This window comes from Cetorhinus maximus, chromosome 10, assembly GCF_964194155.1.
Source record: "Cetorhinus maximus chromosome 10, sCetMax3.hap1.1, whole genome shotgun sequence".
NCBI lineage: Eukaryota > Metazoa > Chordata > Chondrichthyes > Lamniformes > Cetorhinidae > Cetorhinus > Cetorhinus maximus.
Window position 1 is genome coordinate 15,422,082 of NC_135888.1, and position 24,536 is coordinate 15,446,617.

General features: G+C 47.0%; 1 protein-coding gene across 1 annotated transcript in view; it reads right to left on the reverse strand.

The window, feature by feature from the left end:
- Positions 1-24,536, reverse strand: part of fpgs (folylpolyglutamate synthase) — a 41,230-nt gene that overhangs the window by 2,352 nt on the left and 14,342 nt on the right. The window contains exons 9-15 of the mRNA XM_078550034.1: positions 24,399-24,476; positions 23,214-23,361; positions 14,716-14,817; positions 9,415-9,512; positions 7,908-7,960; positions 5,908-5,983; positions 874-940 (exon numbers count right to left, since the gene is read on the reverse strand). Coding sequence (XP_078406160.1) covers positions 874-940; positions 5,908-5,983; positions 7,908-7,960; positions 9,415-9,512; positions 14,716-14,817; positions 23,214-23,361; positions 24,399-24,476 — 622 coding nt within the window. The remainder of the gene's footprint in view (positions 1-873; positions 941-5,907; positions 5,984-7,907; positions 7,961-9,414; positions 9,513-14,715; positions 14,818-23,213; positions 23,362-24,398; positions 24,477-24,536) is intronic.

A 24,536-nucleotide genomic window follows, 5' to 3' on the forward strand; every position in this document is an offset into this window, starting at 1 on the left:
TTCACAACAGTCATCCTGTGCCAAGTGAAATTGTAGATTTTCTATTTTCATAACATTTACAGCACAGAAACAGATCATTCAGCCGAACAGCTTGTGCTTATGCTCTACATGAGCCTCCCAACATCCTTCTTCATTGAACCCAATCAATATTTTTTTTCCATTATTCATTCATGAGATGTGTGTGTGTCGCTGGCAAGGTCAACATTTATTGCCCATCCCTAACTGCTCTTGAAAAGGTGTCAGTGGGCCACCTTCTTGAACCACTGCAGTCCTCTATTCCTTTCTCCCTCATGTATTTAGCTAGCTCCTCTTAATTGTATCTATGCTGTTATATTTCTGTTACTAATCTTGAATCTTAGCAGTCCCTTGTTACTAACTAACCAGCCAGTGAAAATCCTTCCCTATTTAACATTTCACAACCTCTCGCAATTTTGAACACTTCTGTCGGATTCCCCCACAGCGCAACCTTTTCTGAAGTGAATTCTCATCTTAAGTGCATCTTTTTAATCATCACTCAACAGCTGAAATGGTACCAAGCATCATGGTACAAAAGGGTCCCCAGTATTGATCAGATACCACTGCAGTCGGTTTGTTTCTTGACCAAGGTGATTTACATTCTGTTGAAAAGATGGGTCAGCTATCTCTATACATCAGTGCGTTGGTCTAACACCTTTCACTGATACTCTCAGACAGAAGGGCAAATGTTTCCAAATACTCTTAACAGAATAATACTTCACTGTGCAATTGGTCTGTTTGGCTCAATACATCCCTAATTAGACCTCTTACCCACTGATCAGTCAACAGAGCTCCTAAAAAGTTTCACTTTTTAGAACACGCATTTCAAAACAAGCGATTAACCAGAACTGCACTTACCAGCATTAGGGTTCTGTACCACGTCCAAGAGATTGGGGCAGAAAACTGCAAAATCAAACTGACAAGGCTGAAAGAAACCACACAAGGTTCTTTTATTAGCTGTAGGCAAGACTCCAATAATTCCCCACTCCCCCCACCCCCTCGGTCTGCCTACATTAAGCACCAACTCTGATCATCTTTATCTATAAAAGCAACCACCGAAAGCTCTCAGACTCACCATTTGCTTGTTTCAGCTGAAATCAGGGATTCAGCCAGAATGAAGAGGTGGAGTTACATTAAAAGGTGACATCACTTTAACTGACTGACTTGGGAGTACTTATTTGAAGTATCTCCTTTCATCACTTAGCGTTTCTTCTCGAGCTTCTTCTATCCTTTGTGACACAACATTCCCTTAGGCAAACTCACCCCCTTTTATTGCTCCCTCTTCCTCCTTCTTTGTTCCATGTACCTGAGCTCAAGTGGCATCATTTCACACGGACCATTTGGGGAAACTCTTTCGAGTTATCAACAGTCACAGATTGCAACCCTTTCGAGTACAACCACAGTTCTTGGTTTCGGGAAGGGGGACATCATGCTAATTCAGGGGCCATAAACAGGTGCTGAGCTTTCTGCTCTAGCAGCAATATTTTGTACCATATGACTCTGTGGCAGAGGGGATTAGGGTCCAATGTTTTCCACCCTGCAAACATATCTACTTTAAAAAAAAGACAAATACATTTGAAAGGAAATATGGAGGCACCATAGAAAAAAGGATTAATGGAACGAGAAACTCAACATTAACACTTATCTTGTACTATCCTGTACAATCTAAAATACAAGAAGTATCCAAGTGCGAGAAACAATTTATACACTGCACATCATTTATAACTTCAACGTTCACAGAAACAATTCAGTCTGATGGGGCATCATCACTTAAAGGAACAGAACTTGGACACAATGGTATGAAAGGTTGAACGTGAGGCAAGTGAAGGGATCCATGTGCACGCAAATTGGAACAGCAATTTCTTGTTTACAACCGACAAGTGGGGCTACACAGAAATATCAAAGAAAGTAAAGTATTTCACAAAGTTCCTGCAGCTTTAGTAAAATAAAATTCCAAGAAATTTTCAGGAGGTCTCATGCGGAAAGAAAGTTTGGGGCAATTGGGCCTTTGGCTATACACATGCAGCATCATTTTAGATGTCACATCCTCCACCAAGTGCTCGTTGCTGTTCTGCCTTACCTTGTTTACCGATTGACAGGCTACTCAGGCTAATGACTACTGTTGTTCTGGCAGTCTACAAAGCAGACAATCATTGGTGACAATGGACAGAATCAGGCAGGAGGAGAACCTGTGCTGCCTTCGAACATGCAAAGTAAAGCAATTACAGAGAGGGGGAAGTGGATGTCAGAAAAACATTGGAAAAGGTGCGAGTTCCGCCCAAAGTGAGAAAAGTCTCATCCCTGTCTTTATAAAATTCCATTACTTTTCAATGACTATGGCTATTTATGGAAATTTCCAAGCTTGGAAAGGTCATTTACAAATTGCATGACTTATCCAGGTTTTCCATGACTTGCGGGAACTCTGATTTCATTTTCCAATCATCCGTGGCACTGGAAGAGGAAGTCAAAGGCTTCGCTGAAGAGTTGGAAACGAAAATAAACACAAAGGAAAGGAACACTACCTTATGTTACACTTGTGCACACAAAGCGACTGACAGTCAACTGCTTTTGTTTTATTTGTTCATGGCACGTGGGCGTTGCTGGCAAGGTCAGAATTTATTGCCCATTAGGGACCGGTGCCGAGCTGCCTCCTTTAATCACTGCAGATTTCAGAGGAAAACACAAGCTCTCAGTACTGATATTCCAAGGTACCACATAAAAATGCGGGCGGGGAAGCAGAGACAGAAACTTGCAGCTGGTACATGCCAAGTTGTGGGGCTTGATTTATAGTCCACAAGTGGGCTAACTAGACAATTTAGGAGTGCAAATTATAGTTGGGACCATGGAACTATTTTTATTCATATCTTATGAATCTTCATCATCTTTCCTGTTATACAGGCAAATAAAATTACAGAAACTGGACAGAAAGTATTTTAAACGTGATTCACATTTCACTGTACAGGCTGGATCTGCCGAATTCTATGAGAATCGGCTTTTCTCAGCAGTTGTGCGAGAAACACAAAAGTCTCTTCCTAGAGATTGTGGGGTCGTCCTGGATAGAGTTTCAGGTGAATAGCAAACAAATAGTGTTGCCTGAATTAGGCAGGGGTAACAAGAACAGAATTAAAATTCTCTGGGTTCAGTTTTACCTCTCTGAGAAAACAAGAACTAATCAGAGGAGTACATATGAACAAGGAGCAGGAGTGGGCCACTCCGCCCCTCGAGCCTGCTCCGCCATTTAATAAGATCATGACTGACTTGATAGTAACCTGAAATCTGCATCCCACCTACCACCTCTCACCCCCTTGTTTACCAAAAATCTATCCACCTCTGCCTTAAAAATATTCAAAGGCTCTGTTTCCACCACCTTTTCAGGAAGAGAGTTCCAAAGACTCACGACCCTCAGTGAAAAAATTTCACCTCATCTCTGTTTTAAATGGGTGACCTCTTATTTTTAAACAGTGACCCGAGTTCTAGATTTTCCCACAAGAGGAAACATCCACATCTGCCCTGTCCAGACCCCTCAGGGTCTCTTATGTTTCAATCAAGTTGAAGGAGTAGGTCATACGCCCGCCGCCCCCCCCGCCCCCGAGCCTTCTCCGCCATTCAATAAAATCCTGGCTGAACTCCTAACTCAATTCCGCTTGCCTGCACTGTCTCCATATCTTGCGACTTCCCCTTAGCATCCAAAATCCATCACTCAGTCCTGAATCAGTCTTGAATATACTCAACGACTGAGCACCCACAACCCTCTGGGGTAGAGAATTCTAAAGATTCACAACCCCCGGAATGAATCGTGTGGTTGTTGAATGGATAAATGTTGTATGTGGTTTCATCAGTGCTGGACGGGTGGGGACAGGGGAGGGGGGGGGTCGCTTGATAATCTTTTCCTATCCTTTTTGCATGTACTTGTATAGGTACATTATCAACAATGAGTTCCTGCTACCTGGTTAAGTTCAATCAAACCCATCAACCTCAGAAGAGCACTCGCTACCACATCAGTGAGGTATTCTTCACATTTCTCACACCAACCATTTAAGTGACATGGTCACTTAATGCCAAAGCACAGGCAGTTTTCTGCTGTAGGCTGCAGCCCACTGCGACTACCCAAACTCATTCACGCAGAACACTTGCAGGCACCTTAATCCTCTTAGTCCTTGTTACGAATTTAAAGCTCCGTGTGTCACCCAGTTCTTTTTTTCATTCTTTCATGGGGTGTGGGTGGTGGCAGCGTTTGTTACCCATCTTAAATTGCCCTTGAACTGAGTGACTTGCTCAGTCATTTCAGAAGGCAATTAAGGGTCAACTACATTGCTGTGGGTCTGGAGTCACATGGAGGCCAAGTAAGGACGGCAGATTTCCTTTCCTGAGGGACATTAGTCAACCAGATGGGTTGTTTTTTGTTTTAAAAACGACAGTCGATGATAGTTTCATGTTCACCATCATGTTTAATTCAGGATTTTATTTATTGAATTTAAATTCCATCAGCTGCCATGGTGGGATTTGAACCCATGTCCCCAGAGAATTCGCCTGGGCCTCTGGATTACTAGTTCAGTGATATTACCGCTACGCCACCCCGTCTCCCCCTGTTCCCCGGGATCATCCTTGAGTTTCTCCTCCGTTCCCCGTCCATTGCATGTACACTTTTCTGGAAGGACGGCACCCAAAACGGAGTGTCAGCCATGGCTCAGTGGGTAGCACTCTCGCCTCTGAATCACAAGGTTCCAGGTTCAAGTCCTACTCCAGGGTTTGAGCACAAAAATCAAGGATGACACCCCAGTTCAGTACTGAGAGAGCACTGCCATCTTTCAGATGAGGCATTAAGCCGAAGCCCCTTCTGCCTCCGCGGGTGGATGTGAAAGATCCCACAACACAATTTCCGATGAGTGTAGGGGAATTATCCCTGAAGCCCTGGCCTATATTTATCCATCAATCAACATCACACAGAAGAAAAACATTATCTGACCATGATCACATTGCTGTTTGTGGGAGCTTGCTGTTTGCAAATTGGCTGCTGCACTTCCTACATTATAACAGTAATTATACTTCAAAAAGTAATTCACTGGCTGTAAAGCGCTTTGAGACATCCGGTGGCCATCAGAGCACTATGTAAATGCAAGTCTTCTGTTTAAAACTATTTGAAACCTGACCTAATAAACTTCTGATGGTAACCCACAGGAAGAGGTAAAGAAAATCATGTTTCTTCTCCTATTGCAAGTTATTTCTAACCCTGCCCATTGTTTTAGTAATCTACTTGCTGCACAGCACCCAGGATCCAAGCTTCTACCCATTGTGACTTTCAGATTGATTCCTGAGATGACAGGGGTACCTGTCCTATAAGGAGAGATTGAGTGTCACAAGCCTATCCTCTCTGAAGAGGTGAAACAGAAAAAAAGTTCTTCGAGGGTTTGCTGGGTGGATGCTGAGAGACTAAAGCTAGGGGGTTCACAGTCTCAGGATAAGGAGTCAGCCGTTTAAGACTGTGGAGAAATTTCTTCACTCAAGAGGGTAAAGGAATTCTCTACCCAGAGCTGTCGATGCACAGTCATTGAATCAATTCAAGACAGATATCGATAGGTTGCTAGGCACCAAGGAAATCAAGGGATGTGGAGATAGGCGGGAAAGTGGACTTGATGCAGATCAGCCATGGTCTTACCCAGTGAATGAGCAAGCTCGAGGGGCTCCTCTTGCTCCTATTTCTTAACTTCTTATTTGGTAACCAACCAATGGTAGATGAGGTTGCAGTGGTAAAGCTGAACTCAGAACTCTTGGGTGTGAATAAGTGTCTCCCTATTTATAACACTGTAACCCACCAAGACGTTGAATAACCAGATCAAAACCCCCCCACCCCTCCCCACTCTCCACAGCATACATTGTGCAGCCCATTCTTACCATGAGCAGTTTAAGGAGAGCAGCAGCATCTCGTTCTCCCGTTGTGTTGAACAGCAGCACTTGTACCATGGGTCCTCTGCCAGGAAAGAACAGCTCAATAATCAGACACCATGATATCAACTACACACCAGCAGCTTCTGATCCCTTACTTCCCAGGGTCTGAGGCAACGTGTCCCATTACCCGCACCTCAAAACATTGAGTCTGGGCTGTGTGCTCCATTACCTTCCCCAATCCTACTAGCAGGATCTGGGCAGTGTGCCCCATTATTCCCCAACACCCCTCCAAAGGGTATGGACTGTGTCCGTATTACTCATGCCCCTTCCCCCACCCAGAGTCTGGGCTATCTGTCTCACTATCTCACCCAAACCTCCCAGTAAGGTCTGGGCAGTGGGTCCCATCAACCCACCCCAACCTGCTCCTTCAGGATCTGGGCTGTGTCCCATTACCTCACCCTACCACCTCAGCAAGATGGTTTATGTGGGACTGTACCTTTCCAGATACTGAGAGAAATGAAATATTAGCACATAAAAAAGGAGAGAGGATCAGGCTACTCAAACAACGAATACAGCCACCCTCTTTATAAAGTCCGCTTTGAATTGACCCAGTCTGGAGTATAATTCAACAGGTACCAATTGTTGCCTTGGCATCTTTCTTGACTGCCTTTCTTGACTACAGGCTCCAGGGTGAACCATTAAAAGCAAATGGTTTAAACACTGTGAGCTCAGCCATCAAAATAACCACGGTGGGGAATGTTTGGCGAGGGGCTGACAGGTCAATCCAAATGGGTGTCTGGATATTCCCAGGAGGTAGTGCTGAGTCTGCCCAAAGCACATGGTGCCCAGAAATCTATCTGGGGCACTGTCTAAAATTCTGGTCACAAGCTACCATAAATAGAATGCTGCAACTACTCAGCAGGTCAACCTGAAACCTTAACTCTTGTTCCTTTTGCCACGGGTGCTGCCAGATTTGCTTTTTTAATTCAGTCATGGGAAGTGGGCATCGTTGGTCAGGCCAGGCATTTATTGCCCATCCCTAACTGCCCTTGTTCAGAGGGCATTTCAGTGTCAACCACATTGCTGTGGATCTGGAGTCACATGTAAGCCAAACCAGGTAAGGACGGCAGGTTTCCTTCCCTAAAGGACATTAGTGAACCAGATGGGGTTTTACAACAATCGGCAATGGTTTCATAGTCACCATTAGGGCTTTTAATTCCAGGTTTTTATTGAATTCAAGTTTCACCATCTGCCATATTGCAATTTGAACCCGGGTCTCCAGGGCATTACCCGGAGTCTCTGGTATACCAGTCCAATGACAATGCCACTACGCCACCACCTCCCCCTGTGCTGAGTATTTCCAGAATGTTCTTATTTCAGATTTCCAATATCTGCAGTATTTCCCTTTCATAAAGTAAGGGTATTTTAGTTTTAGAACAAGCTTCCACATGCACAGACGGTGATGAATGTGGAGTGCCTGGCTGAACCGATGGAGGCAGACTGTGTTAGTAAACCCAAGGAAGCCTATCCAGTATAGAATTTGGCAAAAGCAATAAGAAAGACAGAATGCACCTCTGGCCCCATGAACCATAATGGGGTTCCTCCCATACCCCAATCTTGATCCCTTGCCCTCACCCAACCATCACACACTTGCCTCTAGCAGGTGTGTCTGGACAGTGATCAGAAAATTATGGCTGATGTTTGTTCCCCCACCCAAGCCCCATCCCTAACACCAAACACCACCCCCACGCCTCGGACATCATGGAGGTCATTTTAACACCCAACTGCTTCCCAAATGGAGATTCGCTAACTCAGCACAGACAAGATCGAGCCTGGGACCTTTCTGATTCAGTAAGATGCCAGGCAGAGCTTTCAGTGACTGAGGTGTCTGAAGTGGGGTGGAGGAAGCTGCTATGATGTAAGTGACTAGCAGGTGCAATGTGTCCAGGCACAGTATTACAGTACAGTCTGATCCATGAAAACAGCGCAGAGTTGCAGGTACTCACCTTGCAGCTTCCGCCTCCTTCAAAGAACGTTCCCGAAACCACTTGACACAGGCCTGAAAACAAGACCAGAGTCAAAAATCAAACCCAGAGAACAAACCTGTAAGGAGCATAACTTCTTGTATAACTTTATCCCTCTCTTCTTTACCCACTCCTTAAACATAAACGCAAACACCATCCATCTATCTCTGGAAGCCACCAATCCCAAATACAACCTCTCTGCTCTCCAAACGTCTTGGGCATGTCAGCTGCAAAATCTGTGCCCATCTTTCCCACAATTTCTCGATCTGGTTTCTGCCACTGAGAAAACGGCTTTAACCAAAGGTATCAAACACTTTCTGGTACTGGGATGGTTTATCGCCCCTCACTGACCAAATCATGCTCCTCCAACGCCTCTATCTCCTTTATTATCCAACTCAGGGGGATCATCGTTGTTTAGTTCCACCTTTTGCTATCCAACAGTAACCTGCAGTGACTTGTCTTCCTGTTCTGGTACCATTATCTTCAGTTATGTGGGATCCCACTCATGTGTATGTTCCACCACCACCCCAACTGTACATCTCCACCACCACCCAACTGTACCTCTCCACCACCACCCAACTGTACCTCTCCACCACCACCCCAACTGTACCTCTCCACCACCACCACCCAACTGTACCTCTCCACCACCACCCAACTGTACCTCTCCACCACCACCCAACTGTAACTCTCCACCACCACCCAACTGTAACTCTCTACCACCACCACCCAACTGTACCTCTCCACCACCACCCCAACTGTACCTCTTACCACCACCACCCCAACTGTACCTCTCCACCACCACCACCCAACTGTACCTCTCCACCACCACCACCCAACTGTACCTCTCCACCACCTCCACCCCAACTGTACCTCTCCACCACCACCACCCAAATCTACCTCTCCACCACCACCACCCAACTCTACCTCTCCACCACCACCACCCAACTGTACCTCCCTACCACCACCACCCAACTCTACCTCTCCACCACCACCCAACTGTACCTATCCACCTCCACCCAACTGTACCTCTCCACCACCACCACAGCCCATGTACTCACCAAACTCCATTTCCTGCATTTCCAGCAATTCAACCCCCTTCCCCAAGGTACTGAACCAGGCTGCTTGAAAACTCAGTGTCCCATCTGTCCCAAGCTAAGCTTCTGATCCCATATCATCTCCATCACCAAGTTCAGCTTTAGGTGAGCTTACGCTCTAAGAGGAAACCTCAACCCTGATGTTCTAGCATCTTAAGTTGGATTAAGCATGACCAAAGGTTTTCCCTATATCCTTACAACAGACCTCTTTGCTCATATGCAGACTCGATATGTACTTGGGTACAGACCCGGACCTTATGGTAGTGTGCTACTGCTGTTCCAAGAGCCTTTGTACAAGGCTCTGGTTGGAATATCAGCCCTTCCCACTGTGCTGGACTCCAAGCAACACCCATAACACTAATAAAGAGGCCAGGCCTCAGGTCATGCCAACGCACCTTTATACTACCAATCGTGTGAGCACCATCAACGTAATACGTCAGAGGCCCTCGCTTCAGGATCTGCGATCGACCCAGCCATTCTGTATTACGCAAACCTACAGAAAGAGATTGAAGACACAACAAATTCTCTTTAAAACCCCTGACCAGTTTTCAGGAGAAACATAGGTCACAATAGAAACACTCACCAACTCAAACCATGTCAGAGAGATTAGGCCAAGCTAGTCACTACAGTCTGCCTCAAAGTCTTACCTAGTTACTGGGCACCCAGGGATAAATAGTTCAATGTAATCTCTTCTCTAACAGAGCAGAAACTGCAGTATGCAGGTTGTGCACATGAAGCAGTGACCCCCCCAACTGCCCAATTCTTAAATCATTCTTTGCTGATTGCTAGAGAGAAGCAAGAACATAAGGAAAAGTCCATCATGTTAGTAGCTCGCTCCTCCTTTTATTGGTGGCTTATTTAGTAAATACACGGTCCAATGTATACCAGTCCACACAAGAAGGTCTCAGTTTCAATGCTAGGCCTCAGTTAGCTGATCTCTGTATATGGTGGCCACAGGAGAGTTACAATTGACTTCAGTTGCCCCAGTGCTCCAGTATGGTGGGGAATTTGAGGCATGGAGACAATGAGGGGCAAGATTCTCGTGATTCTTGCAGCTGACGTGTTGCAATTGATCCTGAGGTGGAGGGTGATAAGCCAGAGTTCAGCCAAATCCTGGTAGAATATGTAGCATCACCAAATAGGACTGCGATTAGTTTTACTGAGTTGCTGACTGTCTTGGCTGATATATTTAGAAGAGTTATCTAGATTTCGCCAATGCATGTAGAACCTTAACTAGGGGAAAAGTTGATGCCTTCAAAAGAGAGAAATAATGACTTACAAAAGCAGACGGCAGAGACTCATTCCTTGTACTCCCATGTCAGAGAAAAGCTGAGCACAATCTAAAACCCAATGCATTGTCATGGGGGTCAATTCAACACCCTATCCCCAATAGAACAGCAGTCATGCAATCTCAATTCTAAAGCCTCTCTCATTAGTTTCGTTCATTTGACACCCAGTAACAATTTAACAAAACAAGCCTCTCCACATCATACACGGCTGGAGTGAGCCCTGGTCATCAGAATGAATTACAAGTGACCATCAGTACCGCTTCAGGTAAAGTCATCTAGTTATAATGCATTTTTCTTCGTATTTCTCTATTGAAAACACCAAGCCCAAAAAAAAATCCATCATTCTCCTGGTATATCTCTGTCTACCCTGCCCCCCCCCTCATATCAACGAGACGCTATTCCGAGCACGTCGCCCCCTCCTCCCACAAATTTCCTTCTGCAACAACTCAGCCCCCACCCCACCACCCATTACTCAATATGGTGTTGGCGCTGATTATTTTTCTTCCCTCAGTTTTCTCCACTTTCTTCCTGGTTGGGCACACGCCAGCACCTCATTCAAATGCCCCTTGTTCATCTATGAGCCAAGAGCAATTCAACTTCAGGAGGCATTACAGATGAATAGTTGGGTACTGTAAGGATCAATGCTGGGGCCACAGCTGTTCGCAATCTATATAAATGATTTGGGTGTGGGGACCAATTGTAATGTTTCCAAATTTGCTGATGGCACAAAACTAGGTGGGGTTGTGAGGCGGATGCAAGGAGGCTTCAAGTGGACTTGGACAGGCTAAGCGAATGGGCAGGAATATGGCAGATGGAATATAATGTGAAAAAGTGTGAAGTTATCCACTTTGGCAGAAAAAACAGAAAGGCAGAATATTTCTTAAATGATGAGAGGTTAGTACGTGCTGGTGTCCAAAGGGACCTGGGTGTCCTTGTTCATGAGTCACTAAAAGTTAGCAGCATGCAGGTGCAGCAAGCAATATGGAAGGCAATTGGTATGTTGGCCTTCATTGCAAGTGGGTTTGAGTACAGGAGTAAAATGTCTTGCTGCAATTGCATACAGCCTTGGGGAGATTGTGTACAGTTTTAGTCTCCTTACCTAAGGAAAGATACACTTGCCATAGAAGGAGTGCAACAGGGATTCACCAGACTAATCCCTGGGATGGCTGGAATGTCTTAGGAGATATTGAGGAAACTGGGCCTGTATTCCCTAGAGTTTCGAAGAATGAGAGGAGATGCCGTTGAAACTTGCAAAATTTTTACAGGGCTTGACAGGGCAGATGTGGATAGGATGGGTTTCCCCTGGCTGGTGAGTCTAGAACCTGGGGACATTATCTCAGAATAAGGGGTAAGCCATTTAAGACTGAGATGGGGAGGAATTTCTTCACTCAGAGGGTGGTGGATTTTTGGAATTCTCTACCCCAGAGGGCAGTGGAAGCTCAATCATTGGGCATGTTCAAGACAGAAATCGACAGGTTCCTGGTTACTAATGACATCAAGGGATATGGGGATAGTGCAGGAAAGTGGCATTGAGGTAGATGATGAGCCATGATCTGAGTGGTGGAGCAGGCTTAGCTAGCTGAATGACCTACTTCTGCCCCTGTGAATCTGTTCTGCCCTCAATGACATGCAAAAACAAGTAGGAACACTTACATCGAATCTACAGCAGAATAGGCCATTCAGTCTCACTGATCCATACCAGTGCTTATACTCCAAATGAGCATCCGCCCATCCCTGTTCCTTATCCTAACCCCATCAGCATTCATTTTCCCTTTGAACATGTGTGGCTCAATTCCATATTACTCAGCCCATTTACCTACTGATCATCAGCTACTCACACAAATGATTTATTTCCACACTCAAGAACAATCAAACACACTGTTTCCTAGGCCAAAGACCATGTGTTATGTATGTGTCATGCTAGCAAAATCCACCAGATGGCAGCAGCTGCATATATTTACATTCCTGCAGCCACAAGAGATCTGTTCAATTCACAACCACATACCTCTCTGGACCTGAGATCTGCAACTTTTGGCTCTGGGGCCACGTGCAGCTTGTTAAGGATTCATGTGGGATTTCTCACCTCAATCAGTCAAACCCATTTTTATGGTGATTAAATGGCTTGGTGCATTTTTTAAAAAAACTTTTATTACCATTGTGCTTGCGAGAAAGTATAATTTAATTAAAACTGAAAGTGCTGGTAAAACTCAACAGGTCCAGCAGCATCTGCGGAGAGAGAAACAGAGTTAACGTTGAGTCCAACATAATCCTGCTTTGGTTCTGAAGAAGTCATATTGGACTTGAAACGTTAACTCTGTTTATCTTTCCACAGATTCTGTCAGGCCTGCCGAGTCTTTACAACACTGTTTTTATTTCAGATCCCCAGCACCTGCAGTGTTTTGCTTTTATCATTTAATTAACTTTTTTGTAAAAACCTTTAAAATGTTGTTGAAATGTGTCTCTACCCTCTTTACTATTGGCATTGGAGTAACAGCATCACGGCTTTGGAGATAGTGCGCTTTTGGCTAATTCTTTTAATTAAAAAGTCTCTTATTGAGCTTGCTGACCCCTGCCTTAGGCCAAGGGCATGGAGTGGGTAAAATACTGGATAACAATCCAAAATGTCACAATCCCACCATGAAATAATGGGCTGCCACTAGAGAGGGGGGAAAAAGAAATGAAGAAACCTGCTGGTTTCTCAGCGCACAAACTAGATCATGAATTTCCTTCCTTCAGTGAAGCAAGTCCACAAGGACTGACCTACTTGTGACGCTATGTGGTTGACTCTCACCACCTTCTGAAGTGATACTCAAGATGCTCAGTCATCACGGGCAGAATTTAGCCCTCGATGGGCGTGTGGGCCCCACCGGCTCGGCAGTGGGCGGGGGGGGCAGCCGACCCCCGCCACCGAAACGGGGCCTGCCGCCATTTTGAGTGGGCGGGCCAATGAAGGCCCCGCCCCAGCGGCCTGCCCGACAGGAAGCGCTATGCTCTTCCTGTGAGGAAGGGGGGGAAGGAGGGAATCCCCAGCTGTCAAAGTGCGCTCTTTCCTGCATGCGTGCGAAATACCGCACTGCTCCCTGAGGCAAAGTCCTGTCTCAGGGGGATTCGTGAGAGGTAAGTAAAGTCTAAAAATAGATAAATATTAAAATTATTAACATGTCCCCCTCATGTGACAATGTCACACGAGATGGGACATGTTAATAATAAACACATAAAGTTTATTAAATTTTTAAAAAATGGACATGAAACTTCATCCCGCCAGTGGATGAAGTTTCATGAATAATCTGGAGCCCGCTGGGGCTCCTGGTCTGCCCGCCAGCCTTAAGCTTGGACGGGCAGGGCATTAATTATCTTAATTAGCCTGTCAATGGCCTCAATTGGCTATTGACAGGTTGGCGGGCGGACAGCTGATTTCGCTGTCCGCCCACCTTCCTAAAAATTTAAAGGGACCGGGATGACGTCGGGGATTCCTCCCGACGTCATCCCACATCATTTTCCCCTCGGCGAGCGGGCCCCTCCCCCAAATCGCCGAGGGGGAAAACCCTGGCCCGTGTCGGTGATGGGTGATGTTATCCACAGACGTGAAGAGAGTGCGTCTACGGTACTCTCAGTCCTGGGGAAGGACTGCCTCGTGTTGATGCGTGGGAAGCTCCCCCACTCCATCTTTCATAAAACAGCTCACACGTGGTCCTCCTGAAACACTGAGCTCCACCCACCCAACATGCTCAACTCCTGAAGGTCAAAGCAGGCTTCAAGGTCACAAATCCCAGCAGGAGCGACAAAAGGAATTTACTGCCTCTGGTTGGGCGAGGGAGGGTGCAGAGAAACTTTTTCGAGTTATCAACAGTCACAGATTGCAACTCTTTCGAGTACAATCACAGTTCTTGGTTTCCGGGAGTGGGACATGAACCCACAACCTTCTGATTCAAAGGCGAGGGTGCTATGAACTGAGCCACAGCTGACACCTCAGGGTGCAGAGAAAAGGGGGCATAACCTGAAGATTGAGGGGTGAAGCACTCCTTCGTTCAATTCTGGAACTCTCTCCCCCGAGAGTCTGTGGGCACTGGGAATAAAATGACACTATCAAGACTGATGCTGATAGGTTTTTATGTTAGGAAAGGGTTTTTAAATATTTGGGATGGAGTTAAGGTACAAATCAGTCATGAATGATGCAACAGGCCCAAGGGGTTTAATTCCTGTTCCTATTCTACCAATGCTGTAAAGGTTAACATCATATCTGCATTAATGCTTCACTTTACATAGGGGGTGGGCTGCCAGGATATTTGGTTGAGTTGCAAATTTGGTTCAGTCCCAGCCACAGTGGCTGAAATTGACCCGAATGTCCTCAGGGAGAGGAGGGAACAGAAAGGTGGGGTTTTTAAAATGGTGGCAGTGGGGCATTACCATCCATCATGGGGGTGGTCAGGTAGAATCCTGAGCTGACAGACGGCCGCTGCCTGTCGTAACGCTCGACAAAGTCCACCGGATCTCGGAGCGGAGGAAAATCTGCAAGAAACAAAAGCAAAACAAAAAGTTTCAGGGCATTGCGGGTGCTCCACACAGTCCTCACACTCGGTTACGAAAGGGACACCAAACATACCGCTTGAAAACCCCCAGCCACAGGAAATTAAATGAAGGTCCGAGAAGCCGGAACGGTGCAGCAATTTCCCCGATGCCGCGCAAAGGCCGCAGCAGCTGAGGTGCGGGTCGGGACTTCGACGAGGCTATTCTGAATCCAGTCACTAGAGGGCACCTGACGGCAGATTCACATCAAACTTGCCTCAACTGCACAGCGGAGGTCAGGAACACAAAGCGGGTCCCTGGTGCAAGACAACATCGTGTTGGAGTTTGAGGGCCCCTTCATTTGTTAGAATGTCAGGTCAGGTGTAGCACAGATTCAAAGAGACAAGAACATCCCAATCCACCCAGAACATTACATTGGAACATGATCACTCTGCACCTTACAGTCAACGTGGCTGCTGCAGAATGACTTGCAGCCTGCTCACCTGAATGCATATTTCCATCCAACCAAGTTACCATACAGTAGACCGTGTATTCATATTCATCATTACATAATGCTGCATGCAATATACTGCAGGGTCTCTCAACAGGGGACCCATGGCCCTCTAGTGCCTAGGGATCTATCAGAAGGATTCCAAGGGTCTGCCAAAAATAACCAGAGATGATGTTGTACCTTGGCCTTGCACAGTCCGCCTACACTCGTCCAGTGAACTTTTAAACCCCTGCTTAACAGACACGGCCCTGTGATACAGCCAATAACTGAAGTCTGCCGCTCAGGTAGGCATAGGAAGCCTCACAGCAGCCACACATCACTCACTACTCTCTTCATTCAAACCTCAATCTGCAACTAGTTCCAGATGGAGTAGGAAGCACAAAAATAACAAATATACACAATTACCGAGTGCAGAAAAAAACATGGTGTTACAGGGCGGGTCTGTGGAATCTTCACAACACGAGAGGGGGAAGCTTAGAAGCAAAATGACCAAGAACCCCTGCACCAGCAGGAAGGAGCCAGTGAATCAGGCAGCCAATAACCTGAAGCCTAAAAATAGTGTTTCTTTATTGATGTCAGACAGGGTCGTACTGGACTAAAAGGTGCAGTATCACACTATACCTGTACGCTACTAAAATATTACTTTTCTTCACACCCGCTCCCAAGATGCAGAGTGACACCAGTGTTGCTACACAGATATTTCCATTAAAAACAAGCTGCTTTGTCCTCACTGTGGGCAAATCTCAGCTGCAATTCCAGTAATACATCAGAATTAGTTTTAATTTCCACTACCCCTTCCCCACCCTAGCTCCTCTCAGGCACTGGGCTCAGGCTGAGTTACCATCGCACAGCTGAGACTCCTCTCTGATACCACCCACCAACACATCCCTCTCCCCCAGTCTTCACCCACGGCCTGGATTCACAAGGTAATTGATCGACTGCAGGGTGGGGGTGGGCAGCAAAGTCCAATGTCGTTCTTACCCTGCAATTTTTTTATTCAATTATGGGATGTGGGTGTTGCTGGCTAGGCCAGCATTTATCGCCTATCACTAATTGCCCTTGAGAAGGTGATGGTGAGCCGCCTTCTTGAACCGCTGCAGTCCATGTGGTGTAGGTACACCCACAGTGCTGTTAGGGAGGGAGTTCCAGGATTTTGACCCAGCGATAGTGAAGGAACGGCGATATATTTTCAAGTCCGGATGGTGAGTGGTTTGGAGGGGAACTTCCAGGTGGTGTTGCTCCCATGTATCTGCTGCCCTTGTCCTGTGGCCGTGCGTTTGGAAGGTGTTGTTGAAGGAGGTTTGGGGAGTTCCTGTAGTGCATCTGTACATGGTACTACTGTGCGTTGGTGGAGGAGGGAGTGGATGATTGTGGAAGGGGCACCAATCAAGCAGCCTGCATTGTCTTGAACAGTGTAAAGCTTCTCAGGTGTTGTTGGAGCTGCACTCACCGAGGCAAGTGGAAAGTATTCCATCACACTCCTGACTTGTAGATGGTGGACAAGCTTTGGGAAGTCAGGAGGTGAATTACTCGCCACAGGATTTCTCGTCTCTGACCTGCTGTTGTAGCCACAGTATAGCTAGTTCAGTTCAGTTCTGGTCGATGGTAACCCCCAGGATGTTGATAGTGGGGGATTCAGTGATGGTAATGCCAAAGAATGGCATGGGGAGATGGTTAGAATCTCTCTTGTTGGAGATGGTCATTACCTGACACTTGTGCGGCGCAAATGTTACTTGCCACTTGTCAGCCCAAGCCTGGATATCGTCCAGGTCTTGCTGCATTTGGACATGGAGTGCTTCAGTATCTGAGGAGTCGTGAATGGTGCTGAACATTGTGCAATCATCAGCGAACATCCCCACTTCTGATCTTTTAATGGGAGGCAGGTCATTGACGGTACAGCTGATGATGGTTGGGCTGAGGACACTACCCTGAGGAACTCCTGCAGTGATATCCTGGAACTAAGATGATTGACCCCCAACAACCACAGCCATGTTCCTTTGTGCTAGGTGTGACTCAAACCAGCAGAGAGTTTTCACAGATTCCCATTGACTTCAGTTTTGCTAGGGCTCCTTGATACCTAGATGTCAAGGGCAGTCACTCACACCTCACCTCTGGAGTTCAGTTCTTCTGTCCACGTTTGAACTAAGCTGTAATGAGGTCAGGAGTTGAGTGGCCTTGGCAGAACTCAAACTGAGCGTCATTGAATAGGTTATTACTAAGCAAGTGTCGCTTGATAGCACTGTTAATGAATCCTTCCATCACTTTACTAATGATGGAGAGAATGCTGATGGGACGGTAATTGGCCAAGTTGAATTTGTCCTGATTTTTGTGTACAGGACATACGTGGGCAATTTTCCACATTGCCGGGTAGCTGCCAGGGTTGTAGCTGTACTGGAACAGCTTGGTTAGGGACATGACAAATTCTGGAGCACAAGTCTTCAGTTATTGCCAGAATATCGTCAGGGCCCATAGCCTTTGCAGTATCTAGTGCCTTCAGCCATTTCTTGATATCATGTGGAGTGAATTGAATTGGCTGAAGACTGGCATCTGTGATACTGGGGAACTCTGGAAGAGGCTGAGATGGATCATCCACTTGGCACTTCTGGCTGTTGCAAATGCTCCAGCCTCAACTTCTGCACTGATATGTTGGGCTCCCCCATCATTGAGGATGGGAATGTTTGTGGAGCCTCCTCCTCCACTGAGTTGTTTAATTGTCCAGCACCATTCATGACAGGATGTGGGAGAACTGCAGAGCTTAGATCTGATCCGTTGGTTGTGGGATCGCTTAGCTCTGTCTATCACTTGCTGCTTATGCTGTTTGGCACGCAGGTCGTCCTGTGTTATAGCTTCACCAGGTTGACACCTCATTTTTAGGTATGCCTCGTGTTGCTTGTCTTCATTGAACCAGAGTTGCTCCCCTGGCTTGGTGGTAATGGTAGAGTGGGGGTAATGCGGGCCATGAGGTTACAGATTGTGCTCAAGTACCATTCTGCTGCTGCTGATGGCCCACACGCCTCATGGATGCCCAGTCTTGAGTTGTGAGATCTGTTCAAAATCCATCCCATTTAGCACGGTGGTAGTGCCACACAACACGATGGAGGGTGTCCTCAATGTGAAGGTTGGACTTCGTCTCCACAACGGCTGTCCGGTGGTCACTCCAACTGATACTGTCATGGGCAGATGCGCCTGAGACAGGCAGGTAGGTGAAGATAAGGTTAAGTATGTTTTTCCCTCTTGCTGGTTCCCTCACCACCTGCCGCAGAGCCAGTCTAGTATCTATGTCCTTTAGGACTCGGCCAGCTCGGTGGTGGTGCTACCGAGCTACTATTAGTGATGGACATTGAAACACCCCTCCCGGAGTACAGTCTATGGCAACAAAAACAGAAAATGCTGGAAAACCTCAGCAGGTCTGGCAGCATCAGCGGAGAGAGAAACAGAGTTAACATTTCGAGTCCTTATGACTCTTCTTCTTCACAGCTCTGAAGAAGGGTCATACGGTCTTGAAACGTTAACTCTGTTTCTCTTTCCACAGATGCTGCCAGACCTGCTGAGGTTTTCCAGCATTTTGTGTTTTTGTTTCAGGTTTCCAGCATCCACAGTATTTTGCTTTTATCTTTGTACATTCTACGGCCTTTGCCACCTGTGCCCCACTGCCCCAGTACTTCTTCCAAGTGGTGTTCAACATAGAGGATTTCATTGATTCATCAGCTGAGGGAGGGCGGTACGTGGTAATCAGCAGGAGGTTACCTTGCCCACGTTTGACCTGATGCCATGAGATTTCATGGGGGCTGGAGCCGACTCCCAGGTAAACTGCTTCCTGACTGTACACCACTGTGCCGCCACCTCTGTTGGGTCTGTCCTGCTGATGGGACAGGGCATACCCAGGAATGGTGGTGTCTGGGACATTACCGGTAAGGTATGATTCTGTGAAGATGACTATATCAGGCTGTTGCTCCAATAATCTGTGAGACAGCTCTCCCAATTTTGGCACAAGCCCCCAGATGTTAGTAAGGAGGACTTTGCAGGCTCGACAGGGCTGAGTTTGCCGTTGGCATTTCCGGTGCCTAGGTCGATGCCGGGTGTCCATCTGGTTCCATTCCTTTTAGGTTTTTAGCTGTTTGATACAACTGAGTGGCTTGCTAGGCCATTTCAGGGGGCATTGTTGTGGGTCTGGAGTCACATGTAGGCCAGGCCAGGTAAGGATGGCAGATTTCCTTCCCTAAAGGACGTTGGTGAACTAGTTGGGTTTTTATGACAATCGACAATGATTTCATGGTCATCATTAGACTCTTAATACCAGATTTTTTTTATTGAATTCAAATTTCACTATGCCGTGGTGGGATTCAAATATCTCACAGCACTAGCCAGTTGGCAGCAACAGGACCGCTGGCCGATCTACTTGCCCCTCTCTTCAGCCTAGACCCCGCAACTCTTCCACCTTCCCAGACACAACGGGCTATCTCAACAGGGGAGATGGTGCCATACTGGTAATGTCACTGGGCTGGTAATCCAGAGGCCCAGGCTATTATTCTGAGGACATGGGTTCAAACCCCACCACAGAATTTAATCAATTGATTAACAGCCTTAGTAATGTTGATCGGGAAACTACCAATGATTGTTGTAAAAACCCATTTGGTCCCCTAATATTCTTCAGGGAAGGAAATCTGCCATCCTTACCCGGTCTGGCCTACATGTGACTCCAGATCCACAGTAACGTGGTTGAGTCTGAAATGGCCCAGCAAGCTGTTCAGTTCAAGGGCAACAAATATTGACCTTGCCTGTGATACCCACATCCCATGAATAAATAAAGACACAGACTTTAAATTAAACTCAGAACTCCAGTGGTTCAGTTCATTATTGGTACGGAATGTTGTATTTGCCAATTTAGCCAGTGGGGGTGGGGTGGGGTGGGGGGCAGTGATTGGCAGTTTAATTTGTTATCCAGTTGTCAACACATTCCTGGCTAGATTGTGAAGTGCGCGGTTCCAAGATACGGGAAGAACTCGACCCACGTATAATCATTAACCCATATGGCGGAGGGGTGAAGGTGAGGGGTGGTTTCATCTTTTACCAAACAGTGTCAAATTCTGCAACCACTCCCAGCTCCCTTCCCCTCCACTGTTTAAAGAAAGAAATTCCACACAAACAGAAGTAAACAGGAACGTTAATCATAAACCCCTGTGACAGACTGGTTACAACACTTATCCACTGGGTTAATTTCCATTCCAGAGTGTAGTGAGCAAAGGCAGCGCTTTCTGTTGGGTGCAAAATGAGTTTGGGGAAGGTTTAATCTGGTTCACAGCAGGCACAAAACTGTCCTAATTAGGGACTAAATTGCCAATCTGACTCAGAGACTATAACGCTGATTTGGTTAACTGGGAATCTCAGAGTGAGCAGTAGGGCCATTGTAGCTCTAGAGGGAACTGGACACTCCACACCCAGGGTCCTAGATCTTTTGGAAATTGGGCTAACAAGAGGTTAAAAAATTCCATCCTCCAGCTCTGACGATTTTCACCTTGATTAGCTCAAAGTTCACCAAAATAAGTACAGTATATATTTGTGTAATTGGATAGTGCAAGCTTGGCATCAAGAATGCTACAGGGTATTAGCTGTGGCTCAGTTGGTAGCACTCCTGCTCCAGGGTCAGAGGGCAGAATTTTCTGCCCACCGGGCCCGACCCAATCTCTGGCGGGCGGGGAGCCAATCCCTGCCGGAGAAGCGGGCCCCGCCGCCATTTTAAGTGGGCGGGCCAATTAAGCCCCCCCCCCCCAGCGTGACGTCTGGCGGGAAGCGCTATGCATGCGCACGAAAGTGCACACATCTCCCTGAGGCGAAGTGCTGCCTCAGGGAGATCGCTGAAAATTGTTCACACATTAAAAATAGAAAAATAAAAAAATCCTTAACATGCCCCCCTCATGTGACAATGTCACACGAGATGGGACATGTTAATAAGTTTCACTAAAACTTTATTAAAGTTTTTTAAAGCCTATATGAAACCGTATCCCACCGGTGGATGAGGTTTCATGTTTCTTCAGAAGCCCGCCGGGGCTCCTGGCCTGCCCACCAACCTTAAGGTTGGACAGGCAGGTCCTTTAATTATTTTAATGATCCTGTCAATGGCCTCAATTGGCCATTGACAGGTCGGCGGGCGCACAGCTGATTTTCCTGTGCCCTCGCCTTCCTGAAAATTTAAATGGGACGGAATGACGTTGGGGGTTCTGCCCGACGTCATCCCACGTCATTTTGCGCGTCGGCGAGCGGGCTCCGCCCCCTGCTCGCCGACGGCAAAATTCAGCCCAGAAAGTTCCAGGTTCAAGTCCCACTCCAGGACTTGAGCACTAAAATCAAGGTTGACTCCAGTGCAGTGCTGAGGGAGTGCTGCACTGTCAGAGGTGCCATTTTCCAGATGAGATGTTAAACCCCACACTGGCCTGTTCTGGTGGATGTAAAAGATCCCATGGCGCTACCTCAAAGAAGAGCAAATGAGTTACTCCCAGTGTCCTGGCCATTATTTATCCCTTAATCAACATCACAAAATTCAGATTATCTGATCATTATCACATTGCCTTTTTCTGGGAGTTTGCTGTGCGCAAATTGGCTGCCTCATTTCCTTACATGAGACAAGTCACTACACTTCAAAAGTGCTTCAACTGCTGTAAAGTGCTTTGAGATGCCCAGTGTTTTTTTTTATTCATTCATGAGATGTGGGCATCGCTGGCTGGGCCAGCATTTATTGCCCATCCCCAATAGCCCTTGAGAAGGTGGTGATGAGCCACTTTCTTGAGCAACTGCAGTCCATGTGGTGTAGGTACACTCAGTGTTGTTAGGGAGGGAGTTCCAGGATTTTGACCTAGCGACAGTGAAGCAATGGCGATATATTTCTAAGTCAGGATGGTGAGTGGCTTGGAGGGGAACTTCCAGGTGGTGGTGTTTGTGTCTGTTGACCTTGTCCTTCTAGACTGTAGCAGCGGTGGGTTTGGAAGGTGCTTCTAAAGAGCCTTGGTGAGTTCCTGCAGTGCTTCTTGTATTTGGTAAACACTGCTGCTACTGTGTGTCGGTGGCGGAGGAGTGAATGGATGGGGTGCCAATCAAGCAGGCTGCTTTGTCCTGGGTGGTTTTGAGCTTCTTGAGTGCTGTTGGAGCTGCAATCATTCAGGCAAGTGGAGAGTATTCCATCACACTCCTGACTTTTGCCTTGAAGATGGTGGACAGGCTTTGGGGAGTTACTCACTGCAGATTTCCTAGCCTCTGATCTCCCCTTGCAGCCATAGTATTTATATGGCTAGTCCAGTTCAGTTCCTGATCAATGGTAACCCCCAGGATGTTGTGAAGTGTTAAAGAGGCCAGCTTTTATTTGGTTTAATCTTTTCAGGGGAGTACACAGGTTTGCCCACAGTGAGTTACTGACCTCAGCTGTGATTAAACAGCAAGCAAGGCTCATGGGTGCCTCCTGGTGATACGAGAAGACACCAACAGACAGCTCATCCTCAGTCACAGGTGGTGGCTGGGGTGTTTATCACAGCAACAAGAAGATTGGGGCTAGAAAAAGCAAACATATTTAACTGAAAGAATGATCCCACAGAATTGCAGAATTGTTACAGCGCAGGTGGAGGCCATTAGGCCCATCTCGTCTGTGCCAGCTCACCGAATGAATAATTCAGTGCCATTCCCCCACCTTCTCCCCGTATCCCCACACATTCTTCCTTTTCTGCTAACAGTCCAATTCCCTTCTGAATGCTTCAATTGAACCTGCCTCCACCACCCTCTCAGGCAGTGCATTCCAGACATTTAACCATTCCCAGGAATCTTAATCCTAAAGCCCTTCAATCCAGTTTGCTTCTCCAGTCCGTTACTAACAGTGCACAGAGTCAGGATGGCAGCTTCTCACCTGGATGGTGATGGCGCTGCAGCCACGTCCGGCACAACTGCAGAGCCAGCGACGCGTTGGATTTCTGATGTTCTCCTGCCAACCCCAAGCTCAGCTTCTCCTCCTCGGACTGGAAATCCTCCAAATCCGGACAGAGCTGCAGGAAACACTGGGGAAAGGAGCACAAAGGAGAAGCTCATTACTCAGCCCTGCTACTTTGATTCAAATCTCAGTAACTTTAATGGCAAGTCGTTTGAATAATTCATCCGGAGCACCAAGGGGGCAGTGGCAGGGACACAATTAGCCCCACAGTGTCTGTCCTGGAGTGGGATAAAAGGAAAGTACATTTGGTCTGGGTTCCTCCTATCGATTTTTGCAGGAATGACCGGCAGTGAGGACAGTTTGCGGCACTGGGTACAGGTTCAGCCCCGACCACAATGCCTCTCATTGTTGCCTGTCACCATTCACCGCCTGGTTTCATCTGTCATGCGAGTAAGGCAGTCAAGCCAATCTCCACAACAATGTAAATAGTCTGATCCAGCGGCCTCAGAACAGGAAGGGACTAAAGTGCATGGGCACACGGGTGTCTGAACGCTGTTCCCATTGTCTCCAATCCCATTCCCACAAACAGGACCCTCAACTTAACTGCAAAATCCCTGTGGGTGGTGGTGAAAGCTGCTGTCCGTAAACCAGGGGAGTATCACAGTTCAGAATGTTCCCTCTGGGGGCATGGCTGCTAAATGCAGGTGGTAACCAAGGCCCACAGACCAGGAATTGGCAATATGGCCACTCTGACTGACCTCAGCAACTTGTGCTAGGGAAGCAGTGGATGGAGAATAGAATTCCAATTCCTCTGGACTCAATGACTGCAGCTGGACAAGACCACACCAGTGCACCAGGCAAGCATGGAATCTGACTAGGCAGTGCTGTCCCCACGGCGAAGTAGCCAGCTCAGGCTTGCTGCCTGCGTCACTGAAACGCTGAACTGTAAAGGACAATGGAGCATGGCCAGTTTACAAGCAAGATTCAGTAAGATGGCAACAAGATTTATAAATGGCGAGGGGGTAGATCTTTGGTGCAGTCTAAAAGACATATATCCTCATTACTGCAGGTAGAGTCTCACAGCTTTTCATTGAAAGGAGCACTCAGTCCCAGCGAGAACGGAGTTGTTTCCCACTCTGCCTCCCACATATCTTGAACACTCACCCCAATTTCCTTTGCTCTTTCAATGAGGACAGCCATTGGACCACTGGGCTGTGGAACTGTGAATGCTGGAACTCCTGGCTGGAAAACAAGGAAATAGCATTCGTTTACAATAGAGTCAGGGGCCAGAGTTTCAGAGCG